This window comes from Gopherus flavomarginatus, chromosome 4 (genome assembly GCF_025201925.1).
Source record: "Gopherus flavomarginatus isolate rGopFla2 chromosome 4, rGopFla2.mat.asm, whole genome shotgun sequence".
NCBI classification, from domain to species: domain Eukaryota; kingdom Metazoa; phylum Chordata; order Testudines; family Testudinidae; genus Gopherus; species Gopherus flavomarginatus.
The window spans coordinates 157,354,879-157,373,220 of record NC_066620.1 but is presented as its reverse complement, the minus strand read 5'-3'; the positions used below and the strand labels follow the sequence as shown (position 1 = coordinate 157,373,220).

The window sequence follows — 18,342 nt, the reverse complement described above, 5'->3', positions numbered from 1 at the left end:
GAGCCAAATTAATCAATTTTTAAAGAGCTTTAGTTCATTAGTGAAAGACAAACATAACTAACCATCTTGCACAGCCCTTTGCTACTTCCTCAAGGCCTCTGGAGTTGCACAGCCATTGGTCTGATTTTTAACTTCCTGATTGCGTTGGCTCCACAACTCATTGCTTGATCCCTCAGTATCTAGTTCAGACAGTCATCTTTGAAGAATTTGGCTAAAAAGCCACTATACCTTTTCTGTCTTTGATATGGATTTACAGAGAAGCAAACAGGTTTTAGAGTAGCAGTCGTGTTAGTCTGTATCCGCAAGAAGAACAGGAATATATTTGTTAGTCTCTAAGGTGCCACAAGTATTCCTGTTCTTTTTTTAGAGAAGCAAACAGTCTACTCTTGCAAGCTCTCCATTATTGTGTACTCTATTTCTTAGAAACCTCCTCTGTGCAGGATACATCTTCCTAGTATTTTTGTAGGTCGAGGAGTATTCTCTATCAGAACAATCACCTCCTTGTCATTAAACAGCTCACTTCATGAGAGTATATTGCAGCTGACTGTATCCCCATGTTCTGTGATAAATATGAACTAGCAGTTTCCTGTTCCATACTTAAATCTCTCTCCTATGTTTGTCTTATCCTGTGAGTTTTTTTAAATTTCTCTCTTCCTTTTTCATTCTTCGTGTCTTTCTTCAGTTCTTAGGGCATAGGAATTAAGGTTTCTATACATAACGAGGGGAATCCAACCCTATATTTCACACATTTTTAATCTGGATAACAAATTCTGCTTTACTTGCTGGAAGATTACCCATTAGTACGGAGAGAGAGTTTAGCTCAGGAAATAGATTGCAAAGTTAGTGGTGTGTTACCTCACTTTTCAGTGAGTCAGAGTTACCATACTTGTGAAGTTATATATTTACAATTTCTCTAATGATGTGGTCAGAGGAAGTAATCAAACTGAGTTATGTTTGAGCTTTGGGGAATCAACAACTCTATAAATAGAGGTGGAAAAACATTATTTTAGCCAATGCAACTTCTTTAAAAAAAATTTAGATGTAGTAAATTATCCTGCTTATTTAAGTAGGATAGTAATCGCTAAACTTTATGCTTTGATCTAATTTCTTTAAAAAAAAGTTACATCATAGAGAACCATTAAATTTTAGTCTATTTATATCATCTCTGCTTTTTAAGTTTCAGAATGGTGCGGGACCTCTCCCTATTTTCAGTATTATTTTAGCAAATGTCTTGAGGGACTTTGATAGGAATACTAAAATTCTTCTTGTTTATATTAAGGTAGCATCCAAAAAATGCTTAGCGCTTCTCAGACATAACAAAAGACAGTCCGTGCCCCAAAGAGCTGGATCCCCTGTCATCAAGTGTTTTGCCCTGCCCCAGACTTAAAGCTGGCCTGAATGACCAGATGAAAATTCCTCTTTCCTAGGGAAATCTTAGAACCAATGTAGCTAAGTATTCGTCAGCCCTCTTTCAGCCATTGGAGTATTCAAGGGCTTGTCCAGGGAAAGGAGGCATGGCCAGGGTGCTACTTCATTCCAGTGGTCTTAATGTTACCAGGATTGGGGGCATAAAGGTGACATACAGCTGCCTTTGCCCAACCCTTTCCTTTCCTCCCCTGTCCCCCAGGACCTGTGCTGAGCACAATTTTACAGCTTGGCTAGACTTGAGATTTGGTCCCAAGAGGAGAGGGAGAGAGATGCAAGGTACAGTCAAAGTGATCACAGAGAGGATAGTCGCAGGTCATATCAGTCTCCGTTTTATTCTAACACATAACATGAATGGGATTTTTTTTTAAATGTTGGGGAAAACACTGATATGTTTGGGCTGGTGAGCAAGGGATGAGTGGTTAGAGAAGGAACGATTTTGAGGGATGAAAAGAATGGGGAGAAAGATGTAAAGAGACAGTATTAGTTGCTTATCTTTTTCAAGGAAGAGGATTGCAGTAGTGGAGATAAAGTACAACTAGACTGATGCAGTAATAATTGGATTCAGTTATTGGTGGTAAGAAAAAATGGTTGAATGAAAAGAAGGTGAAGTTCTCATTGACAGCTTGAACTTTGAGATCAGTTTGTTGAGTGCAAAATGGATATGAAAAGACTGAAAAGCATAAAAAGTCAGTTTCCCTTTCTAGGAATCTATTACTATTCCTTTGTTCTGTAATTCTTAAATGATCACTTATTTCAGAAGGTTTAAATTTATATAGATTCTGCTAACTTGCTGTCCTGACAATAGGGGTCAAGCTTTATTCGCTGCATCAAACCTAATTTAAAGATGACGAGTCACCATTTCGAAGGGGGACAGATTCTCTCTCAGCTTCAGTGTTCAGGTAATGTATGCTTCTTACTGATTTCTGGTGTTATTTATTTATAGTGCTTTACAGTTTCACACAAAGTTGAAATGTCTGTCATTGAAACAATGTTTCCTTGATTGGACAAATATTTCTGTTCTTAATTTAATGGTCTCTAGATACAATTAAATGATTTGTATCTGAGTGTTAATTTTGATTCTCAGTAATCAGATAATTATTTTAATTAAATTAAATTATTTTTAATTAGACTTTTTCAGTGTTAATTAAAAAGCTAGCAGGCACTATGCACTCAACAACATTAAAATATACAATACAAATTCAGATTCACAATGTATATTAAAAGATTGCTCATGTAATGCTTGCTCAGATAAGAATAAGTCTAGCAACCCCCACATCTGATCACTCTTTAATCCTCTACCCTCTTCCTCCCCAAACACCTGAAAATAAAGATGAACTTTGTAGTGTGTCCCAAAAGACGGACTGAGCGGGGGTATGAGTTTCAGAGTTGAAGACTCTTTACAAGAAACACCTGATCAGCACTCTTTTCATGTTTAAATTGACGGTGTTCCAATTTGAGCACATCTGCTGAACTTCAGGAGTGTTGCATAGAACAAGAGGCAGTACTTCAGAAAGCCAGGTCCTAAACTGCTGAAGGATTCATATGTTAGTACCAACACTCTGTTCTCTGCCTGAAAACAGACAGACAGCCAGTATAGATCATGGTACACCTCTACCCCACTATAAGGCGACCTGATATAACTGGGTTTACGTGTACCAGTATAGCGTGGTAGCAGCGGGGCTCCGGCGGTGCTTTAAAGGATCCAGGGCTCTGGCTGCTGCAGGGAACCCAGGGCCCTTTAAATCAGTGCTGGAGCCCTGCCGCTGCTACGCCGGGGCTCCAGCAGTGCTTTAAAGGGTCCAGGGCTCCGTCTGTTGCGGGGAGCCTGGGCCCTTTAAATCCCTCTGGAGTCCTGCCACTGCTTCCCGGGGCTGTGGCAGTGGGGCTCGGCCGGCGATTTAAAGGGCCCAGACTCCCTGCAGCGGCTAGAGCCTGGAGCTCTTTAAATCACGGCCAGAGCCCCGCTGCTGCTACCCTGGGGCTGCGGCAGCGGGGCTCTGCTGGTGATTTAAAGGGCTTGGGGATCCCTAAATCATCGCTGCAGCCCTGCCACTGCTACCCTGATATAATGGCGTTTCACTTATAACGCGGTAGAGATTTTTGGTTCCCCACAACCGCGTTATGTTATATGTTCTTATCATGAAATGCTCCTTAATAAGCAAGCAGCTGCATTCTGCACCATCTTCAGTTTTCTGATTGATTGGTAGATGTATCCCCCATTTCGTACTCATTGTAGTGCTTTAAACTTGAAGTGTCAAATGTATGATTGGCATCTATGGAATGATATGCATCTGAAGGGAAAGGTGTGCTTTTCTTGCTAAACATATATGTGGAAAAAAGCACTTTTGCTGACAGTTGATATCTGAACATCCAGAAGCAGAGAAAGATCTAACAAGACTGTTCCATTGTGCACTTGTGTCATAGTTTCATAAAGTTTAAGTCCAGATGGGACTATCAGATAACCTAGTCTGACATTTTGAATATCAGAAGGCCTTAAATTTCACCCAGCTACTGCAGAATAGACCCCAATAATTTCTGTTTGACTAAAGCGTGTCTTCGAAAAGCCATCAGACTGCAAAAGATGTGATTTGACACGAGATTTCTGCCATTTGCACTTTAACAGTCTTTCATATCACTTCAGCTATTGCAGATAATCTGTAAACAAGAGGGACCTGTGATAGTGAAGTTGCAGAGCAACTTGTTTAGGGGCCACGGTATCTATGGACAAGTGCTGAAGTTCATTTGAAGTTCCATTCAATTATCAACTGAATTTTCTGTTGGCTAAATAGTATTCTCCCTGCAAGCTCTCTGGTTCCATTACCATCTGAGGGTGCACCATCAAAATAGGTAAGGTGCCACTCTGCCCTCAAACAGAAGAAAGTAAATGGTTCGTCTGTAACATCAGAATAACCTCTACCTCCTGGAGATCCAGTCTCAACCCAGATTTCAGATCTTGAATATGTCCCACACTGTGAGTTATGTCAGAAATCTCTTGGGCACCCCATGGTTGTCATCTATGAGCAGAAGAATTGCCATCTGAATGGACTCCAAAATCACCTGTACCATCAGTTTCAGTGACTTCAGCCATGTAGCTTATCAGTTCAGCTGAGACCTCTGCAGTGCATCCTGGCTGATCCATCGAAAGTAGGCCCACCTGAATCCTGCCCCATAACTCAAATGCAGAATCCAGTTTTTTGGAATGATGTTGCATGGCTACGAATCTGGAAATACAAGGTCCTTTCAAATTTTATGTTCTTGTTTACAGATTTATTCATCCTTGTTCTTGCACTATTATGCTTGATATGAATGGTTTACTGGGTTACAAGAATGAACTTACTCCCAGAAAATCATGGTGGTACGATATAAATAAGTCAATAATGTTAAGTTTGAATCATTCTTCATAAGTCCTTTATACACTTTTCTGTGCAGGTGTTTGTTTCCATTATCCTTTTGTGGGTTTCGTAGTTTGAGCTTAGTTTTTCTACAGAAGTTCCTGGTTCAGCATCTGGTGTTTTGTCAAGCATACTTATATTTGTCATGTCAAGTTACGTTTAAGTAAAAATTAGCTAATCATAGACACAGAAATGCTTAACAGTGTTGCTTTAATTAAGATTCCATTAACGCCATTATTAGCAGCTAATAGTACTTGGCAATGTTTGTGAGACTAAACAAATTAACAGACTAAAATTTTTATTTTCACCATAAGCTTCTATAAGCACCTTTTTGTACACGTATTAATCTGTTTTTTTTTCAGTAAAATAACAAGTATACATAAACATTAAGCTGGTGGGGAGAAAAGTAAAGTTTAAGCGCAAAAAGAGCTATTTATAATATGAAATTTTTTAAAAAAGGTATTAATGGAAGTAAATCAAAAGGCAAATTACAATAGCAGAAACTTCACCAAGAACAGATATGCAATAAGGAAAGGTGGCAAAAAGAGTCAGTAAAAACAGTAACAAATAAAATTGAAAATGAGATACACAAGATCTATTGCTAGGAATTTTTCAAAATTAGCAGAGACACATGGCTGATTGTATGTTACTTAGCTGCAGGATATAATAAGATAGGGAATTGGGGGGAGTAAGTCAAGGATGGCTCTTGCTTCCAAAATGTAACCCAATTTTCTTAGTTTATTCATTCTGCAAAGTGGTATAATATGTTAATTTTTAACTGCCATAGAGATTGTGTTGTTTAAGTATTTTGAGATCATTGCAAGAGATTATAGAAGGTGTGGCATGGAATTCCTGTATCTGTGCTGCGACACTCTTACAATGCAGCTTTGGAGGCATTTTGATGTATCAAGACATTGATATTTTGGGGGCAATAACATGGCATCCCAGAGGTTCTCCCACTAATTCTGAGATCTGGGGTGATTTTTAAACTCTTTTGAACTCCAGCTCATGGCATGAATTTAGCCTTGACTCATGCACTCTCTGGCAGTGCAACGTCTGTTTTAATTACTGTTTGAAGACTCTCCAGCCTTTTGCTGATTTGGGTAGCAATAAGTTGCACCTCTGGAGATGTTGGCAGTATTTATGGTTATCTATAATAGATTCATTCTACTATGCCACTTTTGCTGTATCAAAGATTTACAAAATGCATCTCACCAGCTAAGGCACATCCCAGCATTATATGTAAACAGGGTGTGCCGGCACGGGTGCTAATGCCAGTCAGCTCCACCTTTGCACTCTGCACTGCCTCTCACGCAGACATCATTGTTGCCATTGTACACATTAATAGTCTTTGTCTGTTCAGAAATTATTGGGTCCCTGCTTTAGGGAAGGAACAGCAAATAGTGGCTCTGCCAAAGAAGATTTAACAGAGTAACCCACTGAAGTCTGTTAGTTGCCACATATCTGGCAAGGACTCAGAATATTATTGCAGACTGTCTCTGCCATTCAGGAATAAATTCATATAAATGGCCATTTGACCAGAAAAAGGTGGATGCTGGGGCCAGTCCTTGCAGAACCACGTACTACACTGGGGACTTAGGCCAAGCATTTAAGCATGTCCAAAGGGCCTAAGCCATTAATTGCTCATTAATATGAAACAACTGCTTTATTTAAATTTTAATGACATACATATTTTTGTGTGTATTTCTGTGAATATAGGTATGGTGTCTGTTTTGGACTTGATGCAAGGTGGCTTCCCATCACGAGCATCATTTCATGAGCTATACAATATGTACAAAAAGTATATGCCTGCGAAACTAACTCGACTGGACCCTAGACTTTTCTGCAAGGTAACAGCCACCTGAGTGCCAAATGAATTGTCCATATTTTTTTCTTTTCATCTCGGATAGAAAATATTTATTTTGGTTTATTTTGTGCCCTTTTTTTGTGAAATATGAATCAAACTGATTTTTTCCTTATGTTATAGGCACTATTTAAAGCCTTGGGCTTAAATGAAAATGATTACAAATTTGGATTAACAAAGGTGTTTTTTAGACCTGGCAAGGTAAATAGTATCTTTCAATTGCAGTTTTTGAACATAGAGTATTGAAGATTGTGTAAACTTCCAGAAAAGTATTGTCGTAGAGTGAAAATATATTACATGCTTAAAATTAAAAAAGGTTATAGCAGAGAAACAAAGGTTTCCCATTAAAACATATCTATATTCAAATCATTGTTCTCTGAATATGAGCATTGTTGGAGCAAAGGGTGGAGAAGCAATGAAAGCTTTTGTGTCTAGGAGTGAGACTTCAGTATAGAGATGTAATTTGTCTTACTCATTAACATAATTATCCAAAACCTGAAGATTTTAAAAAATGGATGCCGTTAAGTTATGCTAGTATGTCAAGGTTTTCAAAAATGTCTTGGAGGCTTCTCTCTTTTGGACCCAACTTAAGATACCTTGAAGGGGCATGATTTACAGAGTGGCTGCTAAGTAAATGGGGTACCCAAAATTACTAGTCTCTTTGGAAAATCTTAGCCATAAATCTTTATTTTGGCACCTAAATATGTGTCTGGATTTTCAAAAGCACTGAGCACTCAGCAACTGTCAGAAAAAGCCTGGATTGGAAGTAGTCATTTCTGTTATCAACAGAACCTATTAAAATGTGAAAGCAAAGTTACCTTTTCACGTGTTTGAATTAATTAGAAGTTGAACTGAAGTTTCCATGGTTACTGAAGGTTCCAAGGTTCTGTTTACTGTACTGATATTTTACCTTTGTCCTCAGTGCTCTGTTAGGTTATAATGTTGATTATCTATTTTCTATCTATTCTTTTGTTATGTAAGACTGTTTATGTATTTAGTTTGCAGAGTTTGATCAGATAATGAAGTCTGATCCAGATCATCTAGCGGAGCTGGTTAAACGAGTCAATCACTGGCTTATCTGCAGTCGCTGGAAAAAAGTTCAGTGGTGTTCTCTCTCAGTGATTAAATGTATGTAATTTAATGTTGTTTATTAGTAAATCAAAATATACTAAGAGTATTGCACAGCAACTGGATTGTTGCTTCGTAATTTGAACAGTATTAATTAAGGCCCCCAGCCTGCAAATACCTACTTGCTTAACTTCAGGCATGTGAATAATCTCTTTGGAGTCATTGGGACTTCTCAGTGTGTCATGTTATTTACACATACAAACATGTGAATAAATTGAGACCTAAGTGAATCTATTCCAGGATATTTAGAATCCAGAAATTTACACAACTTAATTACCCTACTTTTTTTGGAATGATAGGGCAGAAGGCCTGCCACCTTAAAACAATTACATCTAAGGAAATAGTGGTTTGTTTGGTGGGCTTTGTGTGTTAGAGACTTTTATGAGAAAATAAGTCTTTACCTAATTCACAGCTCAGCTAAATCTGAAATAGCATCTAATCATAGATGAGAGTTGGAGACTTGTCATATATTTATCATTCTGGGACATCACTTTTAAAAAATAAATAAATCAAGCGTGTATTTGTAGGGAATGTTGTAGGCATTCCCTTGAACGATTTAAAATGATAAAGCCATTCAGACTCATTGAATTTATTTTATGTGTTTGCAGTGAAAAACAAAATAAAATACCGAGCTAGTGCCTGCATTAAAATACAAAAAACTATTCGTATGTGGCTTTGCAAGAGAAAGCACAAACCACGGTAAGAAGGTTCAAAAACTGTTCTTTTTTTTTAAACGTTGATATTTCTTATGCCTAACTGAATAGTCTTAAGGTGGGAGTGTCAAACAATAACTTATACTAGCAATATTTTTAAAGTGTGGATTTAGCTTTAGCTTTTGCATTCATGCTTATTCAGATTGAATGGATGAGTAACACTTATTAGAAAATTAATACAAATATTGTGCAGTATTCTGATTAATCCATTTATAGACTTTTTTCTCTCTCTCAAATAAAGACCAGTAATATAGAATCATATGACTGGAAGGGACTTTGAGAAGTCATCTAGTCCAGTCCCCTGCACTCATGGCAGGACTAAGTATTTTCTACACCATACCTGTTTGTCTAACCTGCTCTTAAAAATCTCCACTGATGGAGATTCCACAACCTCCCTAGGCAATTTATTGCAGTGCTTAACCACCCTGACAGTTAGGAAGTTTTTTGTAATGTACAACCTTAAACCTCCCTTGCTGCAATTTAAGCATATTGCTTCCTGTCATATCCTCAGAGGTTAAGAACAATTTTTCTTCCTCCTCCTTGTAACAACCTTTTATGTACTTGAAAACTGTTATCATGTCCCCTCTCAGTCTTCTCTTTTCCAGACTAAACAAACCCAGTATTTTCAATCTTCCTTCATAGGTCATATTTTCTAGATCTTTAATTATTTTTGTTGCTCTTTTCTGGACTTTCTCCAATTTGTGCAAATTTTTCCTGAAATGTGCCCAGAACTGGACACAATACTCCAGTTGAGGCCAAATAAGCACAGAGTAGAGTAGAAGGATTAGTTCTCGTGTGTTGCTTACAGCAATCCTGTTAATACATCCTAGCATGATGTTTGCTTTTTTTTTGAATCAGTGTTACACTGTTGACTCATATTTAACTTTTGGTCCGCTATGACCCCCAGATCCCTTTCCGCAGTACTGCTTCCTAGGCATTCATTTCCCATTTCCCTGCTGTTGTCCACAAGTAGGATTTAGTGTAGTTCTATTTAAAAAAGTACTAAGTTAAAGCATACTAGCAGGGCCTATGTGCATCACATTAGTGTGTTTTAGAAATCACATTCCTGTAGTGCACATTACCCCCATTCCAACCTGTGTAGACATGCCCATAGTTTAAACAGCATATTTAAAAAAGGAAAACAGGATTAGAAATGAATGTGAATATTTACTGATACTTTAAAAAAAAATCACCTACTTTACAAAAATATCTCAAAATATAATGATCTGGGTTTTTTTTATATTCACAGCATTAATGGACTAATAAAAGTGCGTACACTGAAAAAGAGACTTGATAAATTTAATGAAGTAGTAAGTGCCCTGAAAGAGGGAAAACCAGAGATGAGCAAGCAGATCCAGGATCTGGAGTTATCTATTGATGCGTTGATGGTCAAGATTAAGGTATTACATAACAATAGAACTTCTGAGATGGTTTTTAACTTCGTCTGAAATAGAAGGCTGAAGTCTTTATTTATAGTTAGCATTTAATCCAGAGTTTTTAATACAAGTGCCTTAAATTAGGCTCCTGAATTCATGTTTAGGCATCTAAATAAAGAGGCTTGATTTTAAGAGGTGTCGGGCACTGCCAAATCCCCTTACAATTAGTAGAGTGCTCAGCATGACTAAAAGTAAGACCGCTTATTTGGCACCTAAATTGATATTTGGGCACCCTAACTCTAAGCATATAAGTTTGAAAATTTGATCTTAATGCATATTGTGATGGATGTAGCAACCCTTTTGATATTGTGAGATAAACATATTATATAAGCTTCATCTAGTGCTGCAAAATATGGTGCTTAGAATAATGTACAGTAGCAATGTTTTAAATTAATTGGGGTTTTGGTATTACCTTAATTGCTTAGTAAAACATGATGCTAAAGAGGTTTTGCATAACTATCAAGCCAAAGAAGATTACCACAAGGCCAACAATGTTATCTAACAAGACTAAGGCCTTGTCTACAGTACAAAGTTGCAGCGCTGGTGAGGGGGTTACAGCGCTGCAACTTAGGATGTGTACACACCTGCAGGGCATTACCAGCGCTGCAACTCCCTGTTTGCAGCGCTGGCCGTACACCCGGTCGTGCCTCGGGTGTAGAGGATCCAGCGCTGGATCACCAGCGCTGGTCATCAGGTGTAGACACTCACCAGCGTTTTTGTTGACCTCCGTGGAATAAGCAGGTATCCCAGCATACCTGAGGAAGCCTCTCTGGTAATCAAGCAAACTCCACTGCCCTCCAAGCAGGTCTCATTCCCCGCGGTGTGCTCTGGCGTTCCCCGACCCCCACTCCAAGCAGGTCTCCAGCCCCGCGGTGTGCTCTGGCGTTCCCCGACCCCCCCTCCAAGCAGGTCTCCAGCCCCGCGGTGTGCTCTGGCGTTCCCCGACCCCCCCTCCAAGCAGGTCTCCAGCCCCGCGGTGTGCTCTGGCGTTCCCCGACCCCCCCTCCAAGCAGGTCTCCTTCCCCGCGGTGTGCTCTGGCGTTCCCTGACCCCCCCTCCAAGCAGGTCTCCTTCCCCGCGGTGTGCTCTGGCGTTCCCCGACCCCCCCTCCAAGCAGGTATCCAGCCCCGCGGTGTGCTCTGGCGTTCCCCGATCCCCCCTCCAAGCAGGTCTCCTTCCCCGCGGTGTGCTCTGGCGTTCCCCGATCCCCCCTCCAAGCAGGTATCCAGCCCTGCGGTGTGCTCTGGCGTTCCCCGACCCCCCCTCCAAGCAGGTATCCAGCCCCGGGGTGTGCTCTGGCGTTCCCCGACCCCCCCTCCAAGCAGGTATCCAGCCCCGGGGTGTGCTCTGGCGTTCCCCGACCCCCCCTCCAAGCAGGTATCCAGCCCCGGGGTGTGCTCTGGCGTTCCCCGACCCCCCCTCCAAGCAGGTATCCAGCCCCGGGGTGTGCTCTGGCGTTCCCCGACCCCACCTCCAAGCTGGTCTCCTTCCCCGCGGTGTGCTCTGGCGTTCCCCGACCCCCCCTCCAAGCAGGTCTCCAGCCCCGCGGTGTGCTCTGGCGTTCCCCGACCCCCCCTCCAAGCAGGTCTCCAGCCCCGCGGTGTGCTCTGGCGTTCCCCGACCCCCCCTCCAAGCAGGTCTCCAGCCCCGCGGTGTGCTCTGGCGTTCCCCGACCCCCCCTCCAAGCAGGTCTCCTTCCCCGCGGTGTGCTCTGGCGTTCCCCGACCCCCCCTCCAAGCAGGTATCCAGCCCCGCGGTGTGCTCTGGCGTTCCCCGACCCCCCCTCCAAGCAGGTATCCAGCCCCGCGGTGTGCTCTGGCGTTCCCCGACCCCCCCTCCAAGCAGGTATCCAGCCCCGCGGTGTGCTCTGGCGTTCCCCGACCCCCCCTCCAAGCAGGTCTCCTTCCCCGCGGTGTGCTCTGGCGTTCCCCGATCCCCCCTCCAAGCAGGTATCCAGCCCCGCGGTGTGCTCTGGCGTTCCCCGACCCCCCCTCCAAGCAGGTCTCCTTCCCCGCGGTGTGCTCTGGCGTTCCCCGATCCCCCCTCCAAGCAGGTATCCAGCCCCGGGGTGTGCTCTGGCGTTCCCCGACCCCCCCTCCAAGCAGGTATCCAGCCCCGGGGTGTGCTCTGGCGTTCCCCGACCCCCCCTCCAAGCAGGTCTCCAGCCCCGCGGTGTGCTCTGGCGTTCCCCGATCCCCCCTCCAAGCAGGTATCCAGCCCCGGGGTGTGCTCTGGCGTTCCCCGACCCCCCCTCCAAGCTGGTCTCCTTCCCCGCGGTGTGCTCTGGCGTTCCCCGACCCCCCCTCCAAGCAGGTCTCCTTCCCCGCGGTGTGCTCTGGCGTTCCCCGACCCCCCCTCCAAGCAGGTCTCCTTCCCCGCGGTGTGCTCTGGCATTCCCCGACCCCCCCTCCAAGCAGGTCTCCTTCCCCGCGGTGTGCAACAGCGCTGCAGCGTGGCCACATCTAACACCACTTGCAGCGCTGGTTGCTGTACGTGTGGCCACTCTGCAGCGCTGGCCCTATACAGCTGTACTAATACAGCTGTAACAACCAGCGCTGCAAAATTGTAGATGTAGACATACCCTCAATGTTTTCTTTTTGTTTCTCAGTGACCTCCTGCTGGTTTTGAAAATGCCTCCTGAAGAGGTTTATGTATGTTATCTGACTGAAGAACTTCTGGGAATAGCAGGTTTAGCTCAGAAGAATGAGAACACTGAGCACTAGGAATAACTTAAGGAGGCTGTGTCTTTGTTGTCTGGTTCTACTGAAGCAGTGCCAAAACCCTAATTTTAGTCTGATGTGGCGTCAGCTTTGACCGTAATTAAAGGACTCTGCTGAGGCTCGTAGCTTTGACATTTGGCCCAAGGGTTGTTAATAGAAAGTCCAAACAAAATTTACAAAGATTATCTCTCAGTGGGATTCAGGGCTGGTTTAAATGCAGAGGTTTGTGTGTGTGCAAGCGCACGGGGTGGGGAATAGGGTCGAATCATAGGTGTTGGAACTGAGGGTGTTGCCATTTGGTTCAATGGCTCTCAGCATTCCCAATGTACAAATTGTTCCAGCACCTCTGTTTCTAGTCAGTGCTGCACATGAGAAGGGACTGAATGCGCGTACTGGAAGTGTGGATGCTGTTGTGGCTTCCAAAAAAGTGCTGGAATGGTGTGTCTGAGACTGTCCAGAACGTGCTAACTCTGGACCTAGGACCACTGCCTCTTGGCACTGTTTTTGGGGGGAGACATTTATCACTGACCCTCCAGGTAAGAGGCAGAACCTTGTGGTGTGTCTAGGACTCAGACTGTTTGAATTAATCCCTGAAGATATGTTTGAGTTCTTCACTGTACTATAATAGAGTATTAAAGAAAGGTCTCCAATACCAATGAAGAATAACTGTGTGGCCACTGATGAATTCACTTTGTTTTTCAGGAGCACTTAAACTTATACCATGAGTGAGTCATATTCATGTTTCTCTGGCCCTCTGCTCTTCTTGTATACTGTATTCTTGTGATCAAACAGATGAACTACGCAGAATTTTTCATATTAATTTACTTCCAATAAAATGGCTCTTGGTCATTTTAATCTTCTTTTTCCCCCTTCCCCACCATCACAAAAGCAGCTCAGGCAGCTAGAATGAAGGGATATTGAGACTGACGCACACGGCAAGAAACCTAACATATTAGACTTCATTGTGAATGGTTCTGCTGTCTAGGAAGATGACATTTTAGCAATGGTCCCATTCCAGTGGGATAGTATCTTTTTTTGACATTTGAAATCCCAGTTAAAAAGACACTGAAGTTTTTAACACAGAGCAGGTAAAATTTTGACCTTAGTCAACCTTTAAAGTGCCTATTTAAAAAAAAAAAAAAAAGTCATGTGACTATGCACAGAACATAAGACGTCTGAGGAAAAAGGTAAATCGAATATAGATGAAATTTCATGATTGCATGAATCAGTGTGAAAAGGGGAAGACAGTGAAGCGGCAATGAAATAAAACTGTAGCTATCAAACATTTTTCAAAAGCTTAAAAAGAGTAGTGGGGACCATTACCATGTCCAATTAAAGCATTTGCATTGTATTAAGGTCATTTTAAATACTAGTATGTTTGTTTCTTTAAATGTTGGCGACTAGTAAAAATACCATACAATGATATGAGTGCTAGGGTAATGAGAGGTGTAAAACCATCCGCTGTGTTGCCGTATGATTAGTATTGCATGTAACTGATCGGGAATTAAGCAGATATAACACAGAATCAACCCAAGGAACAGATCTACCAAGTAAGGAGCGACAAAGAGTCCTGTAGCACCTCATAGACTAACAGAGATATTGGAGCATAAGCTTTCGTGGGTCAATACCCACTTCATCAGAAATTTCCAGAGGCAGGTTTAAATATGCAGGCAAGAGTCACTCTGGAGATAATGAGGTTAGTTCAATCAGGGAGGATGAGGCCCTCTTCTAGCAGTTGAGATGTGAACACCAAGGGAGGAGAAACTGTTTTTGTAGTTGGCTAGCCATTCACAGTCTTTGTTTAATCCTGAGCTAGTGGTGTCAAACTAGCAAATGAACTGAAGTTCAGCAGTTTCTCTTTGGAGTCTGGTCCTGAAGTTTCTTGGCTGCAGGATGGCTAATTGCCATCCTTCATCCTAGAATTTTAAAGCATGAATCACTTTCTTAAGTGAATAAGGGTTGAAAAGGGATGATATGCTTCAAAGAAGGGAGGTCCTAGCCAGTCTTCAGCTGTAAGGATGAAGGTTGTTTGTAGTTTAAAGTGACAAGTGAGATAAAGTAGTGGATCTTCAGTATTTTGGAAAGGAGGTGGAGAACTCCCTATTGTGCTCCCCCAAAACAAAACAAAAATGCAAATGCAGGGTACTTGTAATGCACTTTTATAGGGCTTTATATTTTTCATAATTCAGTACAGGCATTACTGTATATTATCCCCTATATTTCATATTTTATTTTCCAGGCCACTGTGATGACTAGGGAACAGATACAGAAAGAGTATGATGCTCTAGTTAAGAGCTCAGAGCAGCTTCTGAGTGAGCTACAGAAAAAGAAGCAGCAAGAGGAGGAAGCAGAGAGGCTGCGACGCATCCAGGAGGAAATGGAAAGAGAAAGGAAAAGACGTGAAGAGGAGGAGCAACGTCGCAGAAGGGAAGAGGAGGAAAGGCGACTGTGAGTCTTGAATTACATAATCAATTCTGGATTCAAAAGGAAACAGAAATGACAGTCTAACCCATTTGTTCTTAATATTAAAGTAGCACCTAGAGGCCCTGATTCAGTTTGGGATCCCCTTGTGCTAAGTGCTGTACAGATCTGGTCCCTGCCCTAGAGAGCTTAAAGTCTCAATACACCACTACCTCGATATAATGCGAATTTGGATATAACGTGATAAAGCAAGTTCAATATAACATGGTTTCATCTATAATGCGATAAGATTTTTTTTGACTCCAAAGGTCAGCATTATATCGAGGTAGAGGTGTATAGACAAGATAAACAAATGGAGGAGAGGTGAAGTGACGCCTCAGGCACAGCTGGGAATAAAAGGTCTCCTGACTCCCAATCCAAAGCCCTGTCCATTGGACTACTCTGCCTCTCAAGCTGATATTTAGATTTATGTAATATGCTTAGAATCATAGAATCGTAGGCCTGGAAGGGACTTTGAGAGGTCATCTAGTCCAGTCCCCTGCACTCATGGCAGAACTAAGTATTATCTAGACCAGGGGTTGGCAACCTCTGGCACGCGGCTCGCCAGGATAAGCACCCTGGCGGGGCCGGGCCAGTTTATTTACGTGCCGCATCGGCAGGTTCGGCCGATCGCGGCTCCCACTGGCCGCGGTTCACTGTCCCAGGCCAATGGGGGCTGCGGGAAGTGGCGCGGGCGAGGAATGTGCTGGCTGCGGCTTCCCGCCACCCCCATTGGCCTGGGAGTGGAAGCTGTGATCAGCCGAACCTGCCAACGTGGCAGGTAAACAAACTGGCCCACCTCGCCAGGGTGCTTACCCTGGCGAGCCATGTGCCAGAGATTGCCGACCCCTGATCTAGAACATCCCTGACAAATGTTTGTCTAACCAGCTCTTAAAAATCTCCAATGATGGAGATTCCTCCCTGGGCAGTTTATTTCAGTGCTTGTATGTTTCTTATTCATTTATGTTCTGTTATAATTTATGTAATTATCAAATGCTTTCTCTCATTTTTATTTCTTGTATTAGAAAATCTGAGATTGAGGCAAAGAGAAAACAGGAAGAAGAAGAGAGGAAGAAGAGGGAAGAGGAAGAAAAACGTATTCAGGTAACATTTTAATTAAATTTTCCTGATATTTCCTTTAAATTATCCTGTTATCCTCTTTGAGCTAGTAAGTCTAGAGGTTCTATTCCCAGGATAATGAAACAGTGTTGTGGTTACCATAGTTAATATAAGCATTGACAAAAACAACTAGTGGAATTATAGTTAGGTAATTCAGTAACTGTAGAAGTGGGGAAGAGGGAGAATTTAATAGTGATTGGTAAGAAGAAAAAACATTTTCCAGGTAGGATTACAAGTGTGTGTGTGAACGAGAAGCAGAGAAAGAGGGCTTATTCGAGATGGCAGGAGCTGCAGCATAGGGTTTCGTGCAAACAGTGTCCAGTTTCTGTGGAAGAGCATTGAGGAAAGCCGTGACAGATCAAATGATAAAGAGATGCTGAGGCTATTTAAGCGAGCTGAGCATGAAGAAGTCCATGGAAGTTCTTAAAACAGAAGGCAATATTGAATAGAGTCCTCAAATTCATGGGGGCTCGTTAGCATATTTAATTTAATAATGGAGATATACCTATCTCCTAGAACTGGAAGGGACCCCAAAGGGTCATCAAGTCCAGCCCCGTGCCTTCACTAGCAGGACCAAGTACTGATTTTGCACCAGATTCCTAAGTGACCCCCTCAAGGATTGAACTCACAACCCTGAGTTTAGCAGGCCAATGCTCAAACCACTGAGCTATCCCTCCTCATATGTTTGCAGATGGCGAGCAGAGTCAGAAGGTACCATTTTAACAATCGCTCTTTAGTACACCCCATCTCTAAAGACAGATGTGAAATGACTGTGTGGGAAGAAAACTAGAAAAAATCAAGGGCTGAATCTTCTAATTAAAGGACAAGTAGAGGCAGTGGTGCCACCAAGATATGAGAACAAGGGATATGATGGGCAGGAGTAGAACTGAGAGAGAAAGGAACTGAAAATGTTCTTGTAGCTATAGAGGCTGTCCAAGACGATGCAGAGTGGCTTGTGTTTCCTCCAAGGGAGAAGGAGTCATTGTCAGCAGAATTGTTGTTAGTTGGGCTGAGGAGAGCATTTTGCATATGACTAAACCAGAATCAAGATTGAAATGAATCAATATTGTTACAAAAGGAGATTAAATTAATAACAGGAGGACGGACACACACACACACAATCTCTCTCTCTCTCTCTCTGATGCACACTCAACCCCACCACCACCACCTCCAGCAGCTTTAAAAGTGTAAATTAGCTTAAATTCTATGACTTATCAGATTTGGCTGTACTAATGGTGTATTTTCTACAAATAATGTAATATTAGTAGTACGATACCTAACCATCCCACAGTGCTACTCAATCTTATCTGCGAAGTGAGGTTAGACTAACCCCTCACCCCCTTTTTTTTTTCTTTCTTAATTAGTTCTCTATATGGTGGGTTCCAACATGAGAATTAGTGAGGTTCTGATATACTTACCACATAAGTGTCACAGTTCAATCAAATATAATCATGTAATAAAAAACCACTGTTGCAATCCATGATGTGTAACTGGTTAAATTAAAGGTATTTTGTAAATTTTAACTCTGAATATCATGGTTTTAATTTTAAAATATTGATCTAATGTGGCATTAAGATAATTTTGTGCATTGAGGTAGCTGGATACAGTAGTTGAAGAAGAAAAATACTTCCCTGTAGCAAAGTGTCATATTTCCCAGCTGGGATTTAATGAGAAGTCTGTTTTTTACAGCTTTGACATTTGACTTCAAATTGTTTAAAAAAATAAAAAAAAATCTTTGTTAAATTGCCCTACAGTTAAATAAGAATTGTAAAATATAATATTTTTTGCTGGTTGGAGATGAGATTTTTTTGCTTTGACATTATACCTCTTTCTATATATAAGCATAATGCCATTGATATAAATGAATATTTAGAGTTTTTGTAATTTAGAAGTAATCAAATCCCAGAACAATTTTTACAGTAAAACAATCTTGTAAAAGAGCAAGCCTGCTGCAGAATGATTGACAGAATTGCCATTGATATTACAATCCCATCTACCTTCACACCCACCTTTGCTTTCCCGCTGTTCTTAACAGACTGTTAATCAAACGAAGAACATGTAATGCATGAAAATTCCTTTGTT

At 41.9% G+C, this 18,342-nt stretch overlaps 1 protein-coding gene and 1 long non-coding RNA gene across 8 annotated transcripts in view; both read left to right on the top strand.

The window, feature by feature from the left end:
* Positions 1-18,342, top strand: part of MYO6 (myosin VI) — a 169,933-nt gene that overhangs the window by 118,004 nt on the left and 33,587 nt on the right. The window contains exons 20-27 of one of the 2 annotated variants that reach the window (XM_050950114.1): positions 2,234-2,327; positions 6,540-6,670; positions 6,808-6,885; positions 7,683-7,812; positions 8,421-8,511; positions 9,775-9,925; positions 14,921-15,129; positions 16,167-16,245. In XM_050950114.1, coding sequence (XP_050806071.1) covers positions 2,234-2,327; positions 6,540-6,670; positions 6,808-6,885; positions 7,683-7,812; positions 8,421-8,511; positions 9,775-9,925; positions 14,921-15,129; positions 16,167-16,245 — 963 coding nt within the window. Of the gene's footprint in view, positions 1-2,233; positions 2,328-6,539; positions 6,671-6,807; positions 6,886-7,682; positions 7,813-8,420; positions 8,512-9,774; positions 9,926-14,920; positions 15,130-16,166; positions 16,246-18,342 lie in introns of those variants that run through there. The other variant, XM_050950113.1, reaches the window with a different exon arrangement.
* Positions 10,464-12,493, top strand: LOC127049440 (uncharacterized). Of its 6 annotated transcripts, none has more exons than XR_007773978.1 (5): positions 10,464-10,766; positions 11,131-11,182; positions 11,495-11,858; positions 11,911-11,962; positions 12,275-12,493. It is a non-coding gene; the product is annotated as an uncharacterized LOC127049440 (long non-coding RNA). The 6 variants fall into 6 exon arrangements; XR_007773977.1 differs by having other exon boundaries at positions 11,911-12,014; XR_007773981.1 differs by lacking the exon at positions 11,911-11,962 and having other exon boundaries at positions 11,495-11,754.